A 25,840-nucleotide genomic window follows, 5' to 3' on the forward strand; every position below is an offset into this window, starting at 1 on the left:
TGTGGAGGACCCCACACTGGAAATGTGGAAATGTCCTGAAGGAACCACGGCCTGTGGAGGACCCATGCTGGAACAGGTTTATCCTGAAGGACTGCAGCCCATGGGAAGGACCTACAGTGGAGCAAGGAAAAATGTGAGGATGAAGGAGCAACAGAGATGAAGTGTTATGAACTGACTGCAACCCACATTCCCCATCCCTCTGCGCTGCTCAATGGGGAGGAGGAGGTAGAGGGGTCGGGAAAGAAGGAGTGACATTGAGCCTGGGAAAAAAGGGGGGGGAAGATGTTGTTTTAATTTGTCTTTGTTTCTCACTATCCAAACTTATTTTATCTGGCAATGAATTAAATTAATTTTCCCCAAGTCAATTCTGTTTTGCCCATGACAGTAATTGGCAAGTGTTCTCCCTGTCTATATCTGGACCCACAAGTTTTTTCATCTTATCTTGTCCTCCTGTCCTGTTGAGGAAGGGGAGTGAAAGAGCAGCTGGGTGGGCGTGTGGCAGCTGGCAAGGTCAACCCACCACATAGGTAAAGACTGAACTGTGATAACAGTTTTGAAGAAGTACAGAGCATCTAAAATATATATTCTCAAAATGGAGCCTACTCATCACAAGCACATAGAAGTATAATTCTTTTATACCCTGTATTCAGTATGATGCTTTTAAGATATGACCAGTTGTTTCAGATATTTAAAAATGAATCACACATGAAATTATAATCTAAAGTGGGTTTTGTTCTAATTCAGCTAAATGCTAAAGTGCAAAACCAGATTTCACCTATATAAAATCAGGCTCAGGTTTAGGTAACTTGTTCATGCAGGGTCTTACAAGGGAGAAGATAGTTATCAACCTAGATGTTTCATTTTTATGTTGCCTGCATATGCCATATCCTATCATATCTTTATAGATGCACAATAGCAACTTCAAAGGGCTCGTTGCCTGTGCTGCTTTGAACCTGTATTCTGCTATTCTGCACACTTGGTAAACATTGTTGAAAAACTTTCTAAGTGGTACTGAGTTTGTGCACAGCTAAGAACAGAAAAAAGAAACCACAGAAAGCTTATGTGCAGATTGTTGTAATCTTGTATGTTAAATCTTATATGTAAATCTAATATATTAAAATGTAACAGATACGGAGCATATTTTGGAATGGATAAATTCAAATGTAAAATGCATTTTTAAATCAAGTCAGGGTCCTGCATCAAGTGGAAGTGTGCTTTCATATTTAAGTGGTTACATATATATATACACACACATAGTTTTCCCCTCTATGTGAGTGTGCATTTGTACACTATGAGGACTAGGAGTATACCCTCCTTGATTTACAAGCAGCTTTAGTATTAGTTCATCCTTAGTTTTAGTTAGATTTGTATATACTATACTATATATATACTATACTATATATATATATATATATATATATAAAAAAAAACTTACAAAATGCTGAGCACTCTTTCCTATTTGTCTTCATTCCAGTATTTAGGAGCATATTATGCTTCTGGGTATAGTACTTGTGGAGAGTTTTGGAAAAGAGCTTTACCAATGCCTCCCACAAAGGAGAGATTAAGCGGTTCAGGAAATTGCAGGTCTGAGAAATTCTTCCTTGACTAAATGAATCAACCATGGGCATTTACCACTGTCAGAAAATTAGGTCACAGATAGTATAAGCCAATTTTCTGCAGAATCCCATTCAGGAATAAGTAAATTTTACATTTGCTGCTTTCTTTAAGTTGTAGTGGCAATGATAAAATGTCCGTGCTCAACAGTGGCTTCAGCCTTAGAATCTCTGGGATGATTTGAAATGACTTTGTGTTTCTTTTCAAGTTGTTCCAACGCATGACTGGAGTTCTCATTAGAATGATCTTCATGCAAGGCCTGCCTGCTTCCCAGCTATCATCCACCTCCTGCTTTCCATTTTTGTCTAAAGTAAAGCTGCATCCGGCAAACACTTGGAAATACGCTCTGTGGTTACTAATTACCTGGGCTGATTTAGTTAGTTATGTGTTCCAGCACAATTAAGTCCTTTCTTTTCCTATTGTATCTGCCTCATTATTAGTTATAATGGTGACATTTATACTGTAAATGAGATGAAAGCATGAAAGGGAAACTGTGTGTAAGGATAGGACCATTGTGCAAGGGATGAATAGGTACTGAAGTATTAAGGCTAATTGTAATACATGAATATGGATTCAAAGGTTTTGTTTATATTGTCTTCAAAATATTTTTGAGGAATGGTTTCAAGGTTATAGACCTACCCAAGATTGTGTTAAAATATGTGTGCACATGACCATAGGGATAATAAGCCGCACAAATATTTTATGAAATGATATGTGATTAAAATGTCTAAATAAGCATGAGGGAATACTTCTCAAGGGAATGACATTTTAGAAGCAGACAGCAATAAATAGGAAATAACGAAAATGCATTTCAGGGACTGTGCTTTGGCAGGACTGTTGGCTCTCCTAAAATGATAAGTAGTAGAGTAAAATTACAGCCACAATTGTATATTCTGAAAGTTCAAGTTTATACATAACTTGTAAATATGTGTGGGCAGATTTATTTTCTTTTAATTGGTGTTTCTCTCTCCCTATCAACTAGCAAAAAAGAAAAGTGGTATTTAGATATTTATCTGAAAGAATCTCCCCACACCCCCCCAAAAAAAGACAGTTGTAGTTTAGTCCTAAGAATTAATTTAGTAGTTAGGAGGTGTCATATATTAAAATACTGTATTCTTTGAATACATAGGTGTGTTTTAAATGAAGGAAAGGCAGCTAGGTTCCTAGCTGACCCCTTTGTCAATGCCAGATATTTCCAACTGAATCTTTTGTTGTATTTTCTCCACACCTGGCTTTTTCTCAGTTCTCCTATCACCTCCACTTGAGTTGACTTCATGGTACTTGATCTTAACTACTAGCAGCCATGCAGGAAAATGATTCCAAAGAAACAGCTTGTTTGTTTGTTTGTTTATAACATCTTAGGACTTCTGGAACTAATTCCCTGAACAGGTAGCAAGCAATTACCAACATGTTTCAGGAGAGGACAGGAGTAGAAGGATGCCTAAAGCACTCCAGAAACTTGTTATTTTTTTCATGCTCTCAGAGATTTCCTATATTATATCAAACAAGCCTTTTAACAAACCTGTCTCATCTCACAGTGGTTAGGATGGAGATACTATCATTAAGAAAGTGGGGTTGCACACTAATAGTTTTTGATATCATATATTAACTGGAGTTGGCTGGAAAATGGTATTTCTACCTTGAGGGTAATTCCAGTTGCTCAGGTTTGTGTTTGGTTCTGGAATTTCACAATCATGTTTTAGGGATAGATTTGTACGCTCCTTCATCATGTGTTGTATTGCCGTGATACTAAATGTGAGAAGAAAGGACCTCTTGGGCTTGACAGTAAAAGGGGTTGTGGAGGAACAGAGACTCTCAATATGACTGAAGAAGGAAAAGAAAACATAAACCAGCATAAATATTGTTGCAGTGGATACTATCATTTGCCAGTAAAGAACTGAATTTCTGTGAGATGTCTTCCAAATAGAATTTTTTCTGTTGGAAAATTTTCAGCCAACTCTAATATTCTTGTTGTTATTGGGGTGTTTGCTGTTGGAATATACTTCATTAAATCAATAGAAGAAAAAAAGCAAACACTTCAGCATAAGGCACCATCTGCTAAATACTTTAAGAGGAGACGTACTATGCAAACCTTAGTTTTGAAGATCTACCTATAGCTCCAACCAACTTAAAGTTTGTCAGTTTTGACCAGCAAGGCAAAGGCTAAAATAAAACTTAAGAAAAGACTCACTCTAGGGCGATGGGAGTTTTTAAGTCAGGCTTCAGGTTGGGGCATATTCAGAAGTTAGTCCCATTAGTCAGTTGAAGGGGAGTTGGCAAGCTTAAAAAATACAGGTTTATTTGTAGACCATGTATTGTTTAAAATGACAGGGGTTTCCTGCCGCTAAAATGCACAAAGTTTTGCTTTGAAGACGACTGCAGCATTACTGTATTCACTGTAGATGACTGTTGTTCCTTGAAGGAAGAACTCCAGTTCCAAACCAGTAAGAGGTTTTGGGTGAGCACTTGTGATGAAAGAAGCCCACTATTGATCTGAGGAGTACTGTGGATTCAGGGATGAATAGGATAAACTGGTGAGACCTGACACTGCAGAGAATGTAGCAGAAATGCTGCTTGGCTTATAATCATGAAAATATCCTATCTGTTCCACTCTTCCTCTGATTTTTTTTTTTTTAAAGGTTGTCATCTCTTCTTGTCTGAAATAGTCTCTTACTCTGTGTCTCTAGAAATACGAAAAGGGGTTAGACTAACTTTTGAAGAGGTAACAATTTGCAAAAGCAAAACAAATTGCAGATTTTTGGAAGAGATAGAAAGCACTGTGGAATATGCATGGTTGTAAATGGCTCATTTTGATAATGCCATATATCTGCATTTTGTTCATAACTGGAGTTATTTGTCCTTGAGTTTGCTCTGTTTTTATTTCTGTATGAAAACTTGCTTCTTAAACTAATTGTTCCATTGTTCATCCTGGATCTTGCTCTTCTGGCAGCCATCACAGACATTTTCCTGAAATTTTAGCTCTTACTTAATTCACTATAAAATTGATGGTGGGATTAATTTCTCTCAGATGACCCTTTAATGCTCTGGCAATGCCTAGTTCAACCTGCCATTCTATTAAATCTTTTCAGAAGTTACTGAAATGGTCTCAATTTTTTTTTTTTTATTGTAGGTTTCATATATACTGGAGAAGTTGTGCATCGAATGCTAACAGCTACACAATATATTGCACCCTTAATGGCAAATTTTGACCCCAGTGTGTCAAGAAATTCAACAGTCAGATACTTTGATAATGGTATGTAGTAGTCCTTCATAAGTTAATGTGTCTGTGTCCCTTGGCTCTTCATATTTTCCTAAATAACTATTTTTGAAGGAAAAATTGAAGATTTTTTTAATTTTATTTTTTTTTTTTTTTAACTCACAGGCTATATAAAGCATGTGGCTAGACATCCATAAACAGTTCTTAATCTGGAACACGGTTAAAGAGTCATGAATGCTTTTTCCTAATTGGACAGATGTTAAAGTACATAAACTCAAACTAGCAATGTATTTTATCAGTTTAAAAAGGAAAAATCTGTCTTGTATAAAAGTGCAAGTTCCTGTTACTTCAAAATATATATAGCAGATACTGTCCACCCACTAGCTAAAATGCAAATAGCATTTGTGGAATGCAATAGCAAGAATACACAGAAGCAGGGCAGGTATAAGGTTAATAAACCTGTCAATGACTAAGTATGCATGGAGTCCCAGGATTGCAATCCAATACACTCATCTACACCACAAGTTCTCAACAGTCCCTTGTACAAAAGACTGAAAGGGTGAAAGGCAAACTGCAGTGTTATACCTGAAGCTCTGTGAGATATTTCAAAGGCCTTGAATGTGTGGATATTTGTCTCATGAAGTCAGTTATAATCAATATTTTGAAAACATAACCTATGTGATTAAAAGGCATCTGGTGCCTTACCTTGGGCCTTTAGTGATCAAACACAATGGCAGTGACTGTCTATTCTGAATTTACAGCTTAGTGAGTTTAGTATCATGACTTAATATCATGAGATCTATGATTATTTTAAATCTTCCTGGATAAGCCTGTGCCATTCTATGTAAGTTTATTCGCAGTGAATTTAAGCATAAATTATGAACATGTCCAAAAATATGCACATTTCCAACCAGGTGTGTTAATTTTTATTCTTTAGATCAGGGATCAAAATGTATCCTACAACCTTCGCACCCAGGCATAACCCTTCCTTTCAATCTAGTCATTACTTGCAGCATTTATTTGTTAAAAATCCAATAAAATAGAATTGCATGAGAAAATCCTACTCGTTGCATGGAGAGTTTTCAAACAGAAAAAAAAATTATTTTCATTTCATAAATTATTTGACACTATGGCCTGAGATTTGTCATCTTTACTGAAAGAATCTGAGGATTCTGGGGAAGACATTGCTAATTCTCATTTTATTCCTGACTTCCAGTCTTCATACCAGGTATCACATGGCTTTCATGACAAGGTTGAATACTTCTTTGAGATTTTGGATCCCTCTTCATGTGTAAGGCATGATGATCTTTTGGACCCCATGTGCTTTAGGACAAAGAATTTGGTATCTTACCCCAAATAAAAAGGAACTGAGCAAATTGTATCTTCAGCTCCTTATTTCTTATTCATCCGTGTTTTATCCCTGTGAGTATGTGTGCTGCTTTAGAGCAGCGTTTGTAGCGGGCAAGCACAGAGTGTGGTGACCCATCAAAGTCTCACTCATGGAGCTAACTGCAGGAGCAAGGGCCTACATAAACACCCTGGGAATGAGAAGACTGTTTTGGAGGCAGCTGGCTTCCAGTTTAGCTTGAGATTCTAAGATGCACATAGATCTGAGGCACTCAAAGACTGACTATAAGAAGTTCTGGCTATTTTTGCTCCAATAATTTTAAAAGTCCCTTTAAACTGCTTTAAAATTAAATTTAATACAATCAAATAAATATTCAGAAAGCAGTTAATGAATGTGGTCACAGAAGGAAAAATGCACGGTGTGCACAATTAATGGGCATGTAGTATAGTTATGAAAGACACACAGGACAATAATGTGGTGGACTTAGTGCAGTATGCACCAAAAATTTGCATGCTCATAGTTTCATGACATCCCCTGCTAAGATGTGTTCATGAAAGTTACAGCATAGAAGATCTGTGACAAAAGATGTTTCAAGGTTATATCAAAAATGCATTGAGCTGGATGCATACTGACCTACCTTGAACACTCCAGAAGAAATGAAATTAAAGTGTTGTGAATCAAAGCATGTAACTCCCATTAGTGCCAAAGAGAGAAGTAAGTTGAGGAAGGCATATAAAGACGAAAAAGTCATTTTCAGTAAACACAGTTTTGGTGATAAGTGTCTTTCAGCCAAGCTGCTTGAATATAACCCTCAACATGTGTAAAACATGCTCACAGGGTATGCAAGTTGCTTGGGGTACATTTTTAGTGCAATAAGTGGATATTCAGCTAGAGAACTCCCATGAACGAGCCTCTTGCAACTAAATCTCTGCACACCAGACTCAATATTTACCCGGTCTATGAATTCTTAGTGGTTTTAATTTAAACTACATTTATTTATTGCCAACACCTAATATTTTTCAACTTGCAGAACCTCAGCAAGGGCTTGCACCATACAGAAAAAAATTAATGCTATTTATATTAATGCATAGTTAATGGAAGAATCTGAATTCCTCAAGTAATAACTTTTACTAAACAGGCAATGCTATTAGCACTTCACATTTCAAAGTCATCAGGGTATATATATATAGTGTAAAAAAAGGCACTGCAGAGCAGTGGTTGTGGCAGCACACCTCTAACTCTTGAGTGCTGGATCCTAGCTTTAGTGATTAGTGACTCCTTGTGCAATTCCAAACAAGTTACTTGACCACTCTTGCTTTAGCAGACTTTTGTGCGAGTAGTTGAGGTAGTTATCTGTGGCACTGTGGTGTCTACCTTTAAGAGGATTTCAGTTGCAACTTGTGTTTGTAATACCTTTGGCATTTCAAGATGTTGGGCTGAAAGTTGCTAAAAAGAGACAAATCACTGTTCTTGTTTCAAGTAACTGCAGTTAAGTACTTTTCCTATGGTCAGTTAATATTTTTCTCACATTTTTGTCTTCCTTTTGCCTCTCTACCCCCACTCTGGGGTTCACAGGCACAGCACTAGTTGTCCAGTGGGACCATGTACATCTGCAGGATAATTACAACCTGGGCAGTTTCACTTTTCAGGCCACCCTTCTCAATGATGGGCGTATCATTTTCGGCTACAAAGAAGTAAGTTGGGTCTGGAAATTGTCATTTGAGTAGAGAAATTACTTTATACCTGCCAGGAATTTCCCTGCATTTTGGGGGAGGATATTTGAAAGTTCAGCTATATAAGATCATTTCATTACATTGCTTAAAAGATCACTATTTTTCTGAAAATGACATTTTATTGTAAAAGTCATGTTCATGTGATGGACTTGAAAACCATCAACATGGCTCAAATGTGATACTCCTGGATTTCAGCTGGCCTTTTTTGGGTGGTTGTAAGTGTTGAGTGTTTAGTAAATTCTTGATTGTTTAGTAAATTCCTCTTGGGTTTTGAAAGGTAGGGTCTAATTTGCTCAATTAGTTCATCTAATTTGGGCCTGTTTGAAAATACTCTAGAATCAATAGTTAGTATTAAAAGGTCACCTTTTTCTTGCAGCTATCATTTCTTGGCAACTGACGTGTTTCAAAGTTCATATATTTCAAATAAGATATAACTGGTTTGTATCTCTAGCTCTGTGAGGTTTTCCATCTATTTGGTGATAACACTGGTTAGATTGAGGCCATTTGGTTTGCCTTCGTAGCACCAATGTGTTGTTGTCTTGGTTGGGCTCTTCTGCATTCTCCAAGTGTTTCAGAATTTCAGTTGTTACTTTAGGTGATTTTTTTTTTTTTTCTTGCTAGAGTTGCTAGAGTCCTGGACGCTATAGCCTAGAGGCTATACCTCCAGTTGAATTTCATGCAAATGAGAATCAGAAGGGAGACCAGCTCAGATCTCTAGGGGCAAAGAACAATTTCTTTCTTTTTTTGGTTATTTTAATCTCAGTTTTGCATGCAAAGTGTGACTTTCTCTTCAAGATGTAAGTCTCTCTGCTATCCTCCTTATATTAAAAAAAAGTAATCAGTGATATGACTGATTGTCCAGACTTGGAGAAATCTGGGTTCTCTTCTCTCTCTGCTATAAACCAGTTGTGAGCCTTCAGGCTCATTTTTCATGCCTGTGTTGAAGCCATGCACCTGAATGAAGCAGAAATAATAGTACTCCTCTCCCCTTCACTAGAAAGCTAGTGAGGATCTGGGTTATGCTACTAGCAGCAGTCATATCTTCACCTAAGATAGATGTCTTTGCATCTTGCAAACAGATTGCTGCAGGATACTCTTACTGGATTAGTTTTGTAGACACAGGAAACTTCTGGTATGCCTATGTACCTGGTTTTCCTTATCTTATAAAAGACATGCTGATGCAAGGTCTGCTCAGGCTCTGTTTCTGAACATTATGTACAGGCTAGTAGTCTTCATCTATGAAAATACAGTTTATTTGCATTTTGACTCCAGCTTCATGAAAGCTTTACTCTGCTTAGCACAATGGAGCCTGTGCTTGATCAAAGGGGTGTGCACCAAAGCTTTGTTTATCTTCTGTTGTTGAAACCTTTTTAAAGAAATAAAATCTTTTTAAAGACTGCAGAAAAGTTCCTGCCTTCAAGACCCAGAGAAGTGCGGAGGGACACTACTTCAATTTGTAATTTAAGATAAATTTGACAAGAACTATATATGCATTCTGACATTAAAATGGTGACATTTTCAGGAGGCTACTATTCTTGGTTGTGAGATGCTCTGCCCTGTCAGTTACTGTTCAGCCCTGTGCAAAATGGATCTAATATGGGTGATAGAAGCTGTTGCTCTGAATTGATAGTATCTTGCATTCATTTGTGTTGTAAATGATGAATCAGAGTGCCAGGCAGTAGAAAACTTTATTCATTTAGGAAGACAGGAGGAAATGGGCCACCTCATTAATCACATGTGATTCCCTAGAATTGCATGCAAGTAAGTCATTTAATCTGTGGATAAACAATTTCTGTGCTACAATGGTGTAGGCCACTTGCTCTCACTGTACTACTGAAAGCTTCTTCCAGAACCACAGTGCTTTTGTGGGGAGGACTTATTAATGTTCTTTTCATTAGTCCTGAGACAGAAAGAATTGGAATTTACAAATGGGAAAATTTGCATTTTTCCCACTGCTGAATCTTTGAAATCCCGTCATGAATTATTCTTGTCCTGAATGGAATTACCAAACATCACTTTAGAACTATTGCACTTAGTTAACGAAAGAGACTTTTTAAAGTGGTAATAGTAACATACTAGTGGTCTGTAAATCTTTGACAAAAGATTTTTGTAAAGTCTTAGAATATTACAACTAGTGTATTCCATTGGGAATTACTTGGGGAATGGATTTGGAGGCTGAGATTTCCAGCAGACTACGCTCTATATTTGCAGCTTTTACTCCATTAAAACTACCTCAGCTTTTCACCTAAATGACGAAAATTGAATAAAATTTCCAATCACTGGTCAGACACAAGTTGTCTGAAAAGAAAAACTGAGACACTTGTAAATTTAATCTTGACTCTAGTGCTTATAAGTCTGGCTAGGAATTGATTTACTTTCCAGTGCTGAATCCATTACTTTCTGAGGAAGTTCTTCCTTTTGGAACCATTTCTCTTGCTGGTGAGTCATGTTGTCAGGAGCCCATTAACTCCAGTAAGATTACTTGTGTGAGAGCTCACTAGCATGAGTAAAAGTTGCACGAGAAGATTTCTACCATCTTTTTGGTGCCATTTCATTTTGGTATCACAGTTCATCAAAAATGACAGTGATGTATGGCAAATCTGTGAGGTCTTCATTGCATTGTCATTGAAAGTCTCCAAGCTGAAACACCATGTAAGAAATGCAGCAGACAGGTTGCCAGTAACTTTATAAAGCATCCCACAGGGGCTCTGTGTCAGTGACACCAGGTGTTTATCTTGAAGCATCTACTTTTAAAATAATTGTGATTATACATTTAAGGGAGGTACAAATAGGGACTTTCATGTCTAAAGCACTTCAGGTAAATTTTACCATTTATTTCTTATTTATTCAAACTATTTGAGATTCCCTTTTTCATATCCTTCCCACTCCCAGATCAGGTTTGCTACCTCATAAACCTGGTGTTGACCACCAAGGCAGGATCTTGGCTGAGGTTGGCTGAGTATCAAAGGAGCTGTTCTGCCCAATCTTCTGCATTCTGTTGTTTGCCCAATAGGAAGCAGTCTGAAATGCACAACTGTTATCCAAAATCCAGAATAGATTCTGAAAAAATAAAAATTTAGAAAAGGAGCTGAGCCACCAGGATAGTGAAACATGGAGACATCAGAATATCTTTCAGAAGAGTTAATGGGTAGGAGAAGGAGCTGCACAGTCAAGTTTTCAAAATGTAAAAACAATTTGAAATATAGCAAGGTCCTATAGCAAGTCAAATATTTATTTCTTTACCAATTTACTTTGTTTACAATGCATACACCTTCCATTTTAAATATCACTTTGCTTACACCAACTGTTAGTGTTCTGGCAAATGGTCAGTATGTCAGAAAACATCAGCTGGCAGGAAGATTTTACTGGTGCACCTCTACTACATATGAAATACCTTACGGTGCAAACTAGCCAACAGAACATAGTAATAAAGAAAATTTTCTGCAAAGGCATACTTTTTTATGTATGAGTAGTGAATACTCATTTCTTATGTTCTAAATTTCACAGAAGTTCAATTCTCAAGAGCTTCTTTTTGCACAAAATAACTATTCTATATAGTCTTTTCCCATTAGTGCTTATAGCTAATGTTCCTTAGTGTAACATTTGGTTTCTTTTTCTGTCCGTGATTAATACAGGACAAATTAGGCAAAGGTACCAAAGGCTTTGTTAATGGTTTAGGATATTTTTCTCAATTTCATTGGCTTGAAGGCTTTCTTTGTTCATTTAAATAGTAATGACTCTCTATTTATGTAGTCATCCAGAAACCATTATTAAAGTTGAAATGCTTATTCAAATTGCCCAATATATGAAGTTGGAAAATAATTCTACAAGAGACTTGTAGTAGAATTTCTTTCTACTGTGAAAGGAGGCAGAATTGAATGGAACTGATTAAGTGCTAGCACTTAGATAAAATTGATGCTCCTGCTACGCGTGATGGAAAATATTCTGTTTTCAGTAACAAGACTCCAAACCTTGTGATTGTTTCCTGAAAACTAAAAAAAAAAATGCACGGTCTTCATGGGTATTCTGCCTGCATTATACATGCCTGGCATTTCTTTGCCTCTGTTATTATCAAAAATATTAACACGGAAACAGGACTTTTGATTTTACGAGGTGATCAGTTTTTGCAACTTAAAATTCCTGATTAAGTTTCATGCAGTTTGGCCTGTACAGTAATTAATAACTATTTAGGAAACTGGCAATGAAAACCCTATGTAAGTACTGTTGTGTTCCTAATTATTATTTTGCAGCATACTCTGGCTCTTATCTTTGACTCAGTTTTAAGCAGGGCGGTAATTGCACCCTGCTTACCATCTCCTTCAGAATAAGGTCGGAGGCCATTATGTTATTCTTCTCTGAAGGGTAAGATTCTGTCATGTCCTCAAAGTTGAAAAGAATAAAATCTGAGAACTCTGATGGAAAATATTGTCTAGATTACTGATCCCAATGATGAACAGAATTCAGCATGAATTCTAAGTATCTTTCTCCCTATTGTGAAGTATATAATCCAAAATATAGGTGTCAACGGCCCCAGCGCTAGTGTGCATTTGGGAAGCTCATTCATAAACTGGTGACTCATACAACACAAGAGTTCATATTGTCTATGGTAGAGCTAACACACTTTGGAATGATTCTAGTTAAAATCCATCTGCTGAATGTAATGCCATAAAACCCCTGCCACCCATTAGCAACCACTTGCACATTCCTAGCTTACTGTTCAACTGTTTGACATGTCAGCCTGTCGTGACATATCTTGCCATTCAGGTGAGGAATTCAGAACACCAGCTATCTGCTTGCTACCTATGTTTCACTGTAATTTTCAAAAAATTATTTTATCATTTACTACAAGCCTTCTGTCAGAAGGACGTATTTCCTAATCGGCCATCATATGGTAAAAGCCCATTTTATCTTGACATCTCATTCAAAAGATTTCACCTATAAAATGGCACTCAGTACACTCATCACCAAGTGACTGAAGTATTCAGTTCTGTAAAATTTTTTCTTTTTCCACACTTTAAAAATAAACATGTGTTTTTGTAAATACAGGTTTAATAACACTGTAGTTTTTCAAGGGAATAAAAGAGTTTTCCTGGGTCATGGATTCCCTTCTACTTTGCATTTCTGTCTGTATGACTAATTGTTTGACACAGGCTGTACCTCAGTTTGAAGAGCTGGCTATGCTAACTTTATTTATGTTTTCCACACCTTACAGAAACACTTGTTTCTGAACTATGTTTCTAAAACATATATCCAAAATTTTGGCTGCTTCTTCTGTTAGATTGGATCCTACTACAACTTTCTTATTTGTTTTAGAAAATGATTCCGCAAGTTCTTCACTCTCGCTAGAATGCCCAGCACAAGAGCGTGGACACCTGCAGGGATTTTGGCAAAATCTACTGAGTTATTTCTGTTCCAAAATTTTCTAACTTCTCCTGAAGTTTTTGTTCTTATTTTCTGTTCAACTTGGCTACTGCATCCTATTTTAGTACCATATATCACTGAGTCATTCATAATTTTTATTAAATAGTGAAACTGAAAATTTCAAGCTCTGAAACAAGTTGTAATGAAAATAAATTTATTAAAAAAACCCAAACAACAGACCACTTGCGGCATTTGTACTGCAAGAACCCATCACTCCTTCCGGGGGGGGGGGGGGGGGGGGGGGAGGGTAAGAGAGAAATTAGTTTGCTGTTATAATTTTTGAGGGAAAGATGCAAATTGTTCAATTATTCACAAATTCAGAAAAAGCATGTGATGAGGCACTAGACTTAAAATTAAGGACGCTTATTCAAGGAGACCTGAGTGCAACTTCTCCTGGTTTGCACTCACACATAAAAATGGGTATAGTTCTTTTCATGTGTCAGACACAATTTGTGCCTTGAGCTGCCAAATTTGTGAGCATATTTTGTTGGTCACACACCTACTCATAATGCCAATTCCAACTGCATTTTGTGTCCGTAAAACTCTGATTCCTTTCTTCATCTGCTGTGTTTCCTCTCTAGCTTGGAAAAGAAATAGTCATTGCATCCTTCTCATCAGTGCTTTTTCTAACTTGATTTCCAATAGCTTGTCTAGAGTATCCTCCTCAAAATTCTCCAAGACAGTTTCTTTGATAGTTAATATAAGCTTTTCTCTACAGTATTTTGAGACTGTGAAAAATTCCCGTATTTTGTTTATACTTTCATGCTGGAGAAAGTTTATAGACTTATTTCTGAACTCAGTGAGTCTTTTATTCTGAAGACTTTGAAAATATGGCTTTCAGCCTTCTTATGTCATATTCTCCAATAACTGCATCATAGCTAAGCTGATATAAGCCTAATTTAACTTGATGTATTACTAGCAGGATTTCCAAACCACTTCTGTTTTTCATGTTGGTTTAACATTATTCCTTTTGTTATACCAAAGCAGATCATGTATGCAAGAACCCCTAAATAAATCAGCTAAAGCAGTCACTAAATCAAGTAACAGAAATGGAAATTTATGACACTGTTTAATTCACCAGAACTCACTTTTTCTGTTAATATTCTCAAATTTAACTTTTCCTAGACAGCTACAAGTGTAATCAGGAAAAAGCACAGCTAAATGATATTTTGGGAACAAGGACAACAACAACTACTGATGCTCAACTCAAATACCAGAAGTCATGCCATTAATTGACATGTAGATAATACTGAATCCTCATTCACTGGATGTTGTAACCAGCTTTTTACTTTGACATTTTTCTGCTATGTGAAAAATACTGGCCAACAGTATAATTTTGGTAGTTCTACACAGGTAAAGCCAGAGCAGACTATTTGATTAGCTGAGCTAGCACCTTGTATCTCAGATTCTTACACTTGATCCAGTTACATCTGTCTTCGGCCTAGTAATTTCTGGTTAACTGAAGGCCAACACTGAAAAATAAGATACCGAACTATGATTTAAAAGCAGCAATGGGTAGAGAATCATAATTTCCCTTGGTAGTTTATTCCAGTGGTTAATAACATTCAATCATAGAAACACGTGGCTTATTCTACTTTGAAGATATCTGTCTGCAGCTTCCAGCTTCTGGTTATATCTTTCTGTGCTAGATGAAAAAACTCTTTAGCCCCTGAGTAATTTTGCCCCATGGCAGTACTTGTTTATGGTAATCTAGCCAGCTTTCCATTTTCCCTTTGAGAAGCCAAATAGATAGAGCTCTTTAACTCTCCTGTTAATGGCATTTGAGAACTGCAAAAGTTTTCAAAATATTTTTATGACTCTCTTAATCTTCCTTCTCTTATGTTTTCAGCATCTTTTTAAGAAATAGATCCTCCCAAAGTCTGTGTAACTTTGCAGTAATGATCTAGTGTGCAGGTACAAGTAAAATGGCCACCCCACTCCTAGGCTATATTTCACTGTTTGTGTAACCACATACCACATCAATTTTCTTGCTGCGATGTCCCTTCTGACAGCTGGAGTTGTTCATCCACTACAATACTGAGAATCCTTCCAGAACTGCTGCTTTCTAGAACATGATCCCCAAACCTCTACCTTGTGCTTTTTTTTCTCTGAGTTATAACTTTGCAATTTTTGCAAGGTCTGACTTTGCTAATTGATCCAGGCATTTCATTCTTTTTACTCTGCTAGTGTCATTTGCAGAACTGCTAGGCAGTAAATTTATGTTTCCTTCCCAGTCTTTGATAAAACATGTCACTAAGTCAAACACCTTACAAAATTCTAAAGCTATTACATCTATACAAGTATCAGCCAAAGCTGCAATCTTGCCCAAAGAATGAAATCAAACTTGACATCTATTTTCATACAACTATGTTGCCCAGCATCAATATCTCTGTTATGTAAAGCTGGACTGATCTATGGCTATCCAAGCTTTTTTATTTCTTCCTCTAGATATTGGCAAGTGAGCATCTGGCATTTTCCGCATTTTCTATGACATTGATAATTTCCCTGTTATTCCAAGACATATTAAACATTAATATCATTGGGCCAGAGCTCTCTTCAGATAGCTCTTCAAACAGTTTTCAGTGCAAGTTAACTGAGCCATAAGCTTTTAAAATGTTCATCCCAAGCTGAACTTTCAGAGTTTGTGTGTTCAACAGTAGACAAGAGGTATTGCCTCCTCCTCCTTGTCTGATACTAGCACATCGTCCCACTTTTTCTTCAACTCGGGGAAATAAATTACTGAAAATTACTGCCCTTTTCTGTTTCATCATTAACAATTTTGTTCCACCTTGAAGTGTTGATGTCAATATTGTTATAGAAGAAGCAAAGTAAACTGGGATAAAATAAAAATTAAAACCAGTAATTTCAATCTTCAATAAATCGTTAGTCATATTATTCTGTACTGTATAAAATATTTATTTAGGACTTTTAATTTATACTGGTTAAATGTTCATTCTGGCAGTGCTGTTATTTTTAGTCTGAATTTTTTTACTTCAATATTTCATGCATATCTTCCTGTTTTGTCTTGCAGATTCCTGTCGCTGTGACACAGATAAGTTCGACCAACCACCCAGTGAAAGTGGGACTCTCAGATGCATTTGTGGTTGTGCACAGGATCCAGCAAATTCCCAGTATGTAGAATTGTAGTGGTGCTAATGGTTTGGAGGATGAGAAATGAGTATAAGCTCATTTCATCAAGGATGATTAGCTGCACAACAAATCACTTAGCTAATTTCAGCTTGTTAATTCAAGTGTAATTTTATTTGCTTGATAAATCCCAGGGTGCCTTTCTCTGTCATTGTTTCTTTTGAGCTGATAAATTAAGTAAATAAAACTATATGGCCAGCCAAATAATGTAAAATTAAACTGTCAACCAGCACAATTTGGTATTCCATAAGATAATTTACCTGGAATATGTCTCCATATCCACACTAGGGAAGAAGCAACCTGTTCACAAAAATCATCTGTATCCAAAAAGAGAAAAATATCCAGGCTGGAAGTTCTCAATACTTTACATTCTGAACTTCAAATTCATATATACATTTTAGTGAGAGAAAAGAAGAGGAGATATAATTATTAAATAACATCTTGGGCTCACATAGTCATGGCAACAGTAATGCAGGTGACATTTAATTTCCTCTGGCTTTAATTATACTTTGTATGGCTTGACCGAAAAGAAATAGTAGGAAATCAAGTGTGAGTTCCTTGATCCTTTGTTTTAACATACTGTGTACAGAACACTTTGAGGTTGTTTAGCCATTAGGGAGTATTCTCACTTTCCAAGTCTGCTGGTTTTATTTATACATTTGGAGCGAATTTATTAAGTTCAATTTTTGATGATCCCTTAATAGCAGGGTGTAGGTGGAAGGAGCTGTGCTTGAACCAGCCTCCTAGGACTGAGTCCAGGCATATTCTCCTAAAGTGAACCCTGACAGAGGTGTGGCACAGGTAAAGCTCATAAAGACTGACCCGATCCAGCCCATCTTTAAGGCAGTCTGCAGATGGGGCTGACACTGAAGTCACAGGTACCATTGCCCCTCAGCTCATCCTATCCCCTCATCACATTTAAATAATCTTTGATATGAGGGAGTATAAATCCTACGTCTCACATGTCCTGCTACGGGGAAAATGAAAAATTTCAGTAGCATCTGTTGCTTGTTGTGAACTCAGAGTAGTGTGAAGGAGGCTGGCATGCCCAGATTTCTCTTAAGAGATCAGGTCTTGGAAGAAATTTGTTTCTGAAGTATGATAGATAGTTGTGATGTGCCTATGGTCGCACGGATTGCTTTTGAGTGCTTAGGAACAAATGAATCTAGGCAACCGATTTCAGCAATTTGAGTGATGTTTGTAAGTGAATGATCTGAATATTTCTGTGAGTCTTCAGCTTGTAAGAGCTCCTGAAATGGATTCAGGTGGAAATTAGGTTGATTGACTTGTGCAAATTGTTTATGAGAATAGTCCCACAGAAATTGAATGTAAGAGATGCAAGCAGTATGCAGATCTTTTGGCATCAGGCCTCCATCATCAAACAACACTAAAGGACTTATTTTAGATTTACATATTTTGTATGTAAAATATATAGTATAAGTGAGTCTTTATTCTAGTTTGAAAGTTTCTTTCTGTAGCAATATTTCAGACATGCACCTTGTTTTACTACCACTACATAACATTGGTTTTTGATGAATACACAGTTACTTACTAGTCTTCTGGTTTTAGTATTTCTGTAAACCTTTTTGTCACATGACACTTTCTGCTAAGTGAAGTGACTGTAATTACTAGAAAATCTGTCTAGTGTTTTATCTTAAACCTTCTCTGTTCATTAAGTTATATTAAAGAGTGGCAGATAAGAAGAATAGAATGTGGGTAAAGAGTCTAAAATGTGCTACTGCAGCAACTGTTTTGATAGCATTATTTCTGTATTACTGTGTGTAATGCACTGCTTTTCTCCTTAACAACTGGTTCTGTGGATGGTGGTAATTCATGATTATTTTTGCTAGTTTGCAGCTTACACTAGAGCTAGTATTAATCAAAGGAACCATCAGTTCACTGTAGATTTTCCTGAAGCTAAATTGTGCTTCCGATGAAACAGGTTTATATTAGTATGTACAGGCAACATAACAGCACCCTGACAGAACTGGTAAATAATGCTGGCCCATAGAGAGCCAGGGTCAGATGCTCTTAAAATATGCATGTTCTTGCATTCTTGTTTTTCAGAGGTGTTAAATCAACCATGGCTCTAGTCAACTACTGAAAAACTGATATGATAGAATTGTTGTTTTACTTTATTTGTTAGCTCCTTAAGACAACGGAAGAATATAAACTGCTGTTTGTCCCAAAAGAAGACAAAGATAGTATAGCTATTAGTTCTTGCTTACCACTTAGGCAAAAATTTTTCCATCAAGAGAACCCACTTTCCCTTTATGTTCATGGCTAGTATATTAAAAAAAAAAAAAAACCAAAGCAAACAAAAAAAACCCTATACTGTTAGGTTTCATGTTTGAGTTTTGTCAGTTATTTTTGTATACATCTTGCATTTGAGAAGGAAAGAGACATTAAGTGCAAGACAAGCTTATTTGAACAAAAATATCCTCTCAATTTTCAAAAATGCTGAATGTCTTTGGTGCACTCTGTATGCTCAGCATTCTAAAATTTCAGTATAATAGTCCTAGTTTTATTGAAGTAATTTTGGAAGATTTAGAACTATTTATCAGACTTTTTCAGACATACTGTCCAAAACATTAGTAATAACTTTTTTAGTACTTCTGAAAGGTGAGTTCTAAAGCCAGGCAAACCTATTTCATTCTGAGGAGAGAAAAACATGCTTCTTGATCAGCCATTTCATTGCAAAAGTGCATTTTAATGAGTGCTGAAAAGGATCCTCTTGAAGAGATAAGAGCAAAAAGAAAGGATTTTCTGAACTTTTTGAAATGGAGGACCTTGAGCATTTCATACCTATTTTTGTTAACATACACCTACATATAAAGGCTTTGCAGTAATACTGCTTTTATCTGTCCCTAAAAGAATACAGGTACCTACATTTTTTCACCTTATCTTTTAAGAGTTAGAGCATGGAGATGGGAGATTTTGGGCAGGTGGCTTTCTGCCTGTTTTCTATGTTTGATTTTTTTCTTGATCTGCTACTACTGCTTATATATAGACAATGTCTTTATTTTCAAGCCTGTATGTGGTGCTATTATATTGATGCAGGTTGGCCACTATTTTATATTTTTTTATATATATATGTATAGATACATATACTTGTATATACTCTAGAGATGCTTTGGAAAGAATGGTAATGTGTGAAGGGAAGTGAATTTTTGCTTGACACCAAGGTTAACAAGAAAAGCCCTAAATTCTGAGATTTATATGGCAGCAAAATGGCAAACTAAGTCCATCGATTAATTTCAGAGGAAAAGTTTCTGTTTCTTCCAGGTAATTCAAGTGAAGTGAACCAGGCTCTGGACCTCTGCTTCTGATTTGTCTGATAAGTTAGAGGGACCACCCTGATTTCTTCCTCTTCAGACAGGCTGAACACTTGTACATTAACAATTTTTCTTTTGTAGCAAAGACACTAAGAATGTTTAATGGATGTCTTCCAGTTAGACAACACGTGATTGGTGAAGACAAAGCTGGGGGATAGCGTTACATGTTCCTCCAGCAAGTCTTCTCTCCTCACTTTTTTTCAGCATCTTCACTGCATCAGGGACCTTGTCCCAGTCCCATTGCAACCACCTTCTCTTACCTGTTCCCTCTTATTTCTTGTTTTTTCTCAGCCATCCTTGGCATTCTGTTCTTGGTCCTTCTTTCAGCCACCTACTGTCCTTTGCTCTCCCTTCTGCAGACTCCCAAGATCTCTCTCTAATTTCATGTCCATCTTTCTTCCCCTACATCTTTCCTTCAGGGTTACTACATTTCTCTCCTTTGTTTCAGTGCTCTCTTCCCTTTTCTCTTTCAATTAGCTGTTTATTGTGCATAAAGAAGAAATCAAAAAGCGTTTGCTGCAACCCACTATTTTATTTTAGCAATGAAAAAGCCCACCAGTGAGCTTGCCCAGATTGTGCTTTGTTTTCCATGACAGCATGAAACACACTGCTAAAATGAGAGTGTGCCAGATTCAGGGGGTCTACACAGTGAGTTACTAGTCTTGCACTTACAGATAATGGCTAGATTTTTCTCCACAATGAGACATTCTTCTCCATGATCTTGGCCTCTACTGTATTAGGTACAGCTGTTTTAGGAAATCCATACCTTGACAACCCAACATTTAATGACACTGAAATTACTCAACAACACTGTGTACACAAATGAAATTGTAGCTGAGCTGTGTGTTAGTAATATTCCAGTTTCAGTGCAATTAGTGCCACTCAATATGTAGTGTAACTCAAGCATATAATTAAGTGACAACTTTGCATGTTATAACGGTTTGCTGACGATTTCTCTCCAGTTTGTTTACAGCAGTGAGGCCCCTGGAAGAACCTTAGCATTACCTTCCTGAAGGGTAAAAGAAGACTAGCAGTTTATGTTGTGATATTTATTGTATAAAGGTGTGGCACCATCTGGGAAATGGCAAATTTGCTGCTGCCTTACTCGTAACATTGTCATTTACCTCTGTGCAAAGTGGGCCCCAAAGTTATCGCTCTAAAGTTGCAGTGTTTATTCTTGCTTTCCACTAGTGTAACTAATTCCACAGAGTGTCAGCCTCTTCAGCCCTGCATGTTTGTCTGCTGGCCCAAAAGGGTTTAGCCAGGCAGCTGGGTTCCTTGGCACTAGATGTCCGATTCAGGAGCAGTGAGGGAAAGAGATGGGCATGCTGCCAATCTTTGGTGGCACAACAGCACTTCAGGGACTGGTACAAGGTGATTAAAGTTTAAAATGTTCTCATTTTAGCCAAAGCCTCACCTGGCCATTGACCAACCTCAGAATTAGGCAGTTCAGTGCATGGTGGCTTAAGGGGATAAAGCATGTTTTTCACACCTAGATCCTGCACTAAAAGCAGCTCAGCTGGCATCAGGAATTGGGGTAAATCTGAAAGGACATGGAGATTTTCAAAGTAAATGATGTGTGGTAGGCACAGAGCGCTGGTGCAGAACAGTTTTTTCTACGTTGTTCATAAAGCAGGTATTTTCAGAGCCTACTTCACTGGTTTGCTTATTCACAGATTATACGTCTTTGAGGTGCAGCTTGCACGTTTTAAAGGATTTTTTTAGTAACTTTTAAGAGAATGATAAATTAGGGAATCTGAATTTTGATCTAGATTCAGACGTATGTAACAGCCAATGACCAAGAGCAATTGTGGTGGTGGTTTGATTACAGGCATGTTTGATCCCGGTGTCAGTGCCTCGAGAATTAATTAGTTAATATTGATAAGTTTAGCAATATGAAGCTGTTAAAAACAAAGAACAAAGATTGCTTTGACATTCTGATTCCCTTACCTTTTATGCTGATGGCAATCAGACATACCAGGCTGGCAAAATATATATTTGCATGAAGGTTTTATTCAGCCAGTGGTGCTAAACAAAGTCCCTATCAAGCAAAGCCAGTGGCTGTATAGTACAGCAGCTGTGCCCCAACCCTCTGTATCCCTTATATTTTTCACAAATTGCTTGCAGTGTAAGCTGGATATGTTTCATAAATTGTTTGCTTTAAATTGACTTCTGCATAATCAAATGCACCCTCTTACCATTTGTGTTTTCTCTGTCACTGAGACTTAAAAATGAAAGTGCAGCTGTAAGAATACATATGGCCTTGTTTAGCAGTTTTTGCTGGGTATATGGCCGATCTCAATTCCCTAGAAATCTTTCACTGACAAAGATTTTTATTTGTGTGAACGTATAATTTAAAAAATCAGATTGACTTCTCCAATATTTTCACATTTCACTGGGTTGCAGGTTTTAGCTGAGAAATGCTGTATGAGGAAAAGTGATTATGTGATGGAGAAGTACCAGAGAGATTGTGCATCTGTTGGACACATATTTAAAATGGTTTATTACTAGCTACTGACCCTTCAGGTACGTTAGGAAGTCATTGGTGCTCTTCTGGCACTGCTCCATCTCTAGAGCACTCTCCCTATCTAGTACATTTAGTTAACTCTGGCAGTTCTGTTGCATAAAATATTTATATGGCATTATTTAGTTTAAAACTACTGTGATAAAACTACATAGAAATGTTTTGTTGCATCAGAATCTTGCACATCTATAATTTACTGATCCATTGCTTAATCCCTTGAAAGGATTCTTTCAATTGGCCTTCTGACTTCCCACGTTATCTCTCTAGGTCAGTGAGGAATGTACTTACCTCACGTAGCTGGTGTTTTCTTCAGCTTTTTCTGCAGGGACTGTGCCTTTGGCCTTGTATTCAAAGATAGCACATGTACATGCCACAGAAACAAACCAAAGAACAATTTGGGCCATGCTGTAAATTAAACCAAATGTAAAAAAATAGAATCTGTTATTGAAAAAAAGCATTATAAGTTACATCATTCAGTTAAAAAGGGTGTTTGAGATACTCAGACCTACAGAAAAATACAATATTTTCATGACTAGGAGAAGAATATATATATATTTTGTGAAATTTAGAACCAGGAATGGTACTTCAAAAGTATATATGCATGCAGAAAGTACTTTTCCTTTCCTCCCTTCCCTGTTAGACCTGATGTAATGCCTCTTTTCAGCAAAATACCTGCAACATGATGCTTAAATTTTTGTCTGTTACTACATCAAATTATTTCACTAGTTCTTGTCAAGTTAAGGTTCATACTGAAGTACGTGGGCTCATAAGCTCTTTGTGATTCTGCACTTGTACTTGTTTGTAAAAGAGCTAAATAGATGGCATAAGACAAAGAAGAAGAAGTTCCACCTGAGTGAAAGGCAGTGTGCATCTTGGGTTGGAGCAGGAGTGTGTGTGGAGAGGTTGAGGAGGAAAGTGTCAGGGGAGAGTATTCATTTTTGTTTATCCTGTTGAGTTTAGCTTTTCTAGCCTGTCTTGTTAAGGGGATACAGGCTCAGAATTCTAAACAGGGAGGAAAAAGTGCGTTTTGAGGAGCTAAGCATGGCATGTTTCAAGCCAGACTTTCAAAAGAATCTACACCTGCATGTTTTTACAAAATTTGAATGCTCGTGTTTCCAACCACCTATCTGCAAGTATATACAAAGCTGTTAGAAGGTGACTATGCAAATACCCCTCTGTGCTTAGGTTTCTTACAGCAGATAAATCCCTCGTATGCAAACTCACCACCTGTGGTTGGCACAGTCTTCTTCTTCAAGAAGAAAAGATCAAACCTGAGTCTACCAGGCAGTGGAATTTAATGGGATCAACAGTCGTGCTGAAATATGCGTGATTAGAAATGATTTTTTTGATAACAAACTTAATTCTCTTTAAATCACTGTTTTTTAGAAATTTCATGCACTGAGTGAGAAAAAAGTGCCTGTGACCTGTGTCACTGATTCTTACTGGATTCTTGGAAAGCCAGAAGCTCCTTATTTCTTGTAAGCCCTGTGAGGAGTCTGTTAGGAAAGGTTCAGAGTAAACAGGATTATAGCATACCAGTCTGTACCACTACTGATGAGATGAAATGGAGTTCAGTTGAAGTGCAGGCACCCACCATTTTAATTTATGTATTCATTTGCTTGTTTTTTTGGACAGAAGGATAAAGATTTCTGTGGAAACAAATTACAGCCTTCAGCATTGGCAGGAGTTCATTTCAAACACATTTCCTGATCACTCTGATTTGGCAGGTGCTTTTATGGGACTTACCATCCTGGGAGCATAAACCTCTCAGTGCTGGCAAGAGATTTTCGCCACCCCAGCACAAGATTAGCTTTGTCTTGAAACCCCTTTCTGTCCAGTGGGTTTGAAGGACATGGCTAAAGCATTTATTGGGGTAAACGTCTGGCACATCCCCATATCTGTCTTTTAACTAGTCAGAATGACTTTGCAGGTAAAACATAAAACTAGCTCAATTATAGGTGCATTTCATATCGAAAGAGAAACCTGCTATCAGGAGGGGTGAAGCCATAGCAAAGTCAGCTTCAAATAAATGGCAAGAGGAACTGCTTGGCAAAGGTGATGATTTGGAGCTAAATAGAAATACTATTGTCTGAAAGCCAGACACTGCCTACCTGTGCCTGGGAGCTTATGCAGTGAGAGAGGGCAGAGAAGCTGCTTCACCCACAGCTGATGCAGGAGAGAGTTATCCCATGCAGCACAGCTCTGCTTCTGCCTCCTCACACCTCCTCAGAGATTCCCCTGTTTATTCCAACTGACACCAGTAGCTTGATGGTTATTTTGTCTGTGGTGTAAGGGGGATTCCCACACTTGTGCTTTTAGAGGTTGGCCATCCCTCTTTTCTTAGAAAGCCTTGTCCACTTGAGCCAGGAGGCACCTTAGCCACAGGATACTTTAGTGCACTTTCTCTCTTCCTTTAAAAATTAGTATTTATTGCTTGATTGATCTTAGTTGAGGTTCCATTTTCTGTCTGAAAAATGCCTACAGCAACCCTCCTAACAAGAAATTGAGAAAAACACTTCGATTTGGCGCTATGTGATTGCTTAACAGCTGGGGAGCCCACATAAGCCCACTTCAAGCTGCAGAAACACAGCCTTTATACCAAGCAACAAGGTGTGCCCTAATCCATACCGGGCTGGCAACACAGAAGACCGCCTAAGATTGAGTTTGTGGCTGTCTGCAATTCCTTTCCTTCTGTTGCATGTAGACTCAGACCAGCCATTGACCAGAGCAACTTGTTAATCCTTTGTATGTAACTCTTTATTCCTTTCTGGCATGATTCCACAGGGTCAATGATTGTATTTAGCATTGATTTCAATTAGTTTAGCAGGCCTTCAAAAAAGGACATAAATTTCAACCCAGCACACCAGGAAATCATCATTATTGCGTCAGATTGGGAGTATAGGCTGTACTTTTAATTTGCAAATGTACAAGCTTGCCAGTCTGCATTGCAGCTGTGCACTTAAAATCTGGAATATTCAGGGTACATGATAGGATATTGATCTGGAAACTAACTATTATGTGATTTTTTCACACTTTTCTTGTGCTTGGGTCTTACAGTCATCTGTGTGTTCAAAGCCCATAAGAACAGTGCATTGACTATATTGAATTTCTGCTTTGAGAGACTTAGGTGCAGGCAGATTGTGTAAAGATTATGCATAACATTGACTGTTTAGGAAGACTTGTCTTCTTTAATGTTATAATATGAAAAAATGTTCTAGTGCATTTAGATGTGAGTTAACTTGTAGCTAACAAATTTGATTAAGCAATGAAATTGGTTTTGTTTGCACATCTTGACAACAACTGACAAAGTGAGCATATAAAGCATTTCTCTCAAGTCTATAAGCTGAGAAATGTCTTAGGAAAGCAAGCATCTGAAATATGTCTAACAGTATACTTTAGACTCTCTGCCTAAATGAATGACTAAGATGCTTGAGAGCACACTCAGCATTTTCATAATCCTTTATCAGGAACAGGTACCTATTCTGTCAGCTCTGATGGTTT

General features: G+C 37.3%; 1 protein-coding gene across 2 annotated transcripts in view; it reads left to right on the plus strand.

The window, feature by feature from the left end:
- PLXDC2 (plexin domain containing 2) overlaps window positions 1-25,840 on the plus strand; it is a 285,028-nt gene that overhangs the window by 199,997 nt on the left and 59,191 nt on the right. The window contains exons 5-7 of one of the 2 annotated variants that reach the window (XM_050892239.1): window positions 4,745-4,867; window positions 7,755-7,873; window positions 16,365-16,464. In XM_050892239.1, coding sequence (XP_050748196.1) covers window positions 4,745-4,867; window positions 7,755-7,873; window positions 16,365-16,464 — 342 coding nt within the window. The remainder of the gene's footprint in view (window positions 1-4,744; window positions 4,868-7,754; window positions 7,874-16,364; window positions 16,465-25,840) is intronic. The other variant, XM_050892240.1, reaches the window with a different exon arrangement.

Source organism: Gymnogyps californianus, chromosome 2, assembly GCF_018139145.2.
Source record: "Gymnogyps californianus isolate 813 chromosome 2, ASM1813914v2, whole genome shotgun sequence".
NCBI lineage: Eukaryota > Metazoa > Chordata > Aves > Accipitriformes > Cathartidae > Gymnogyps > Gymnogyps californianus.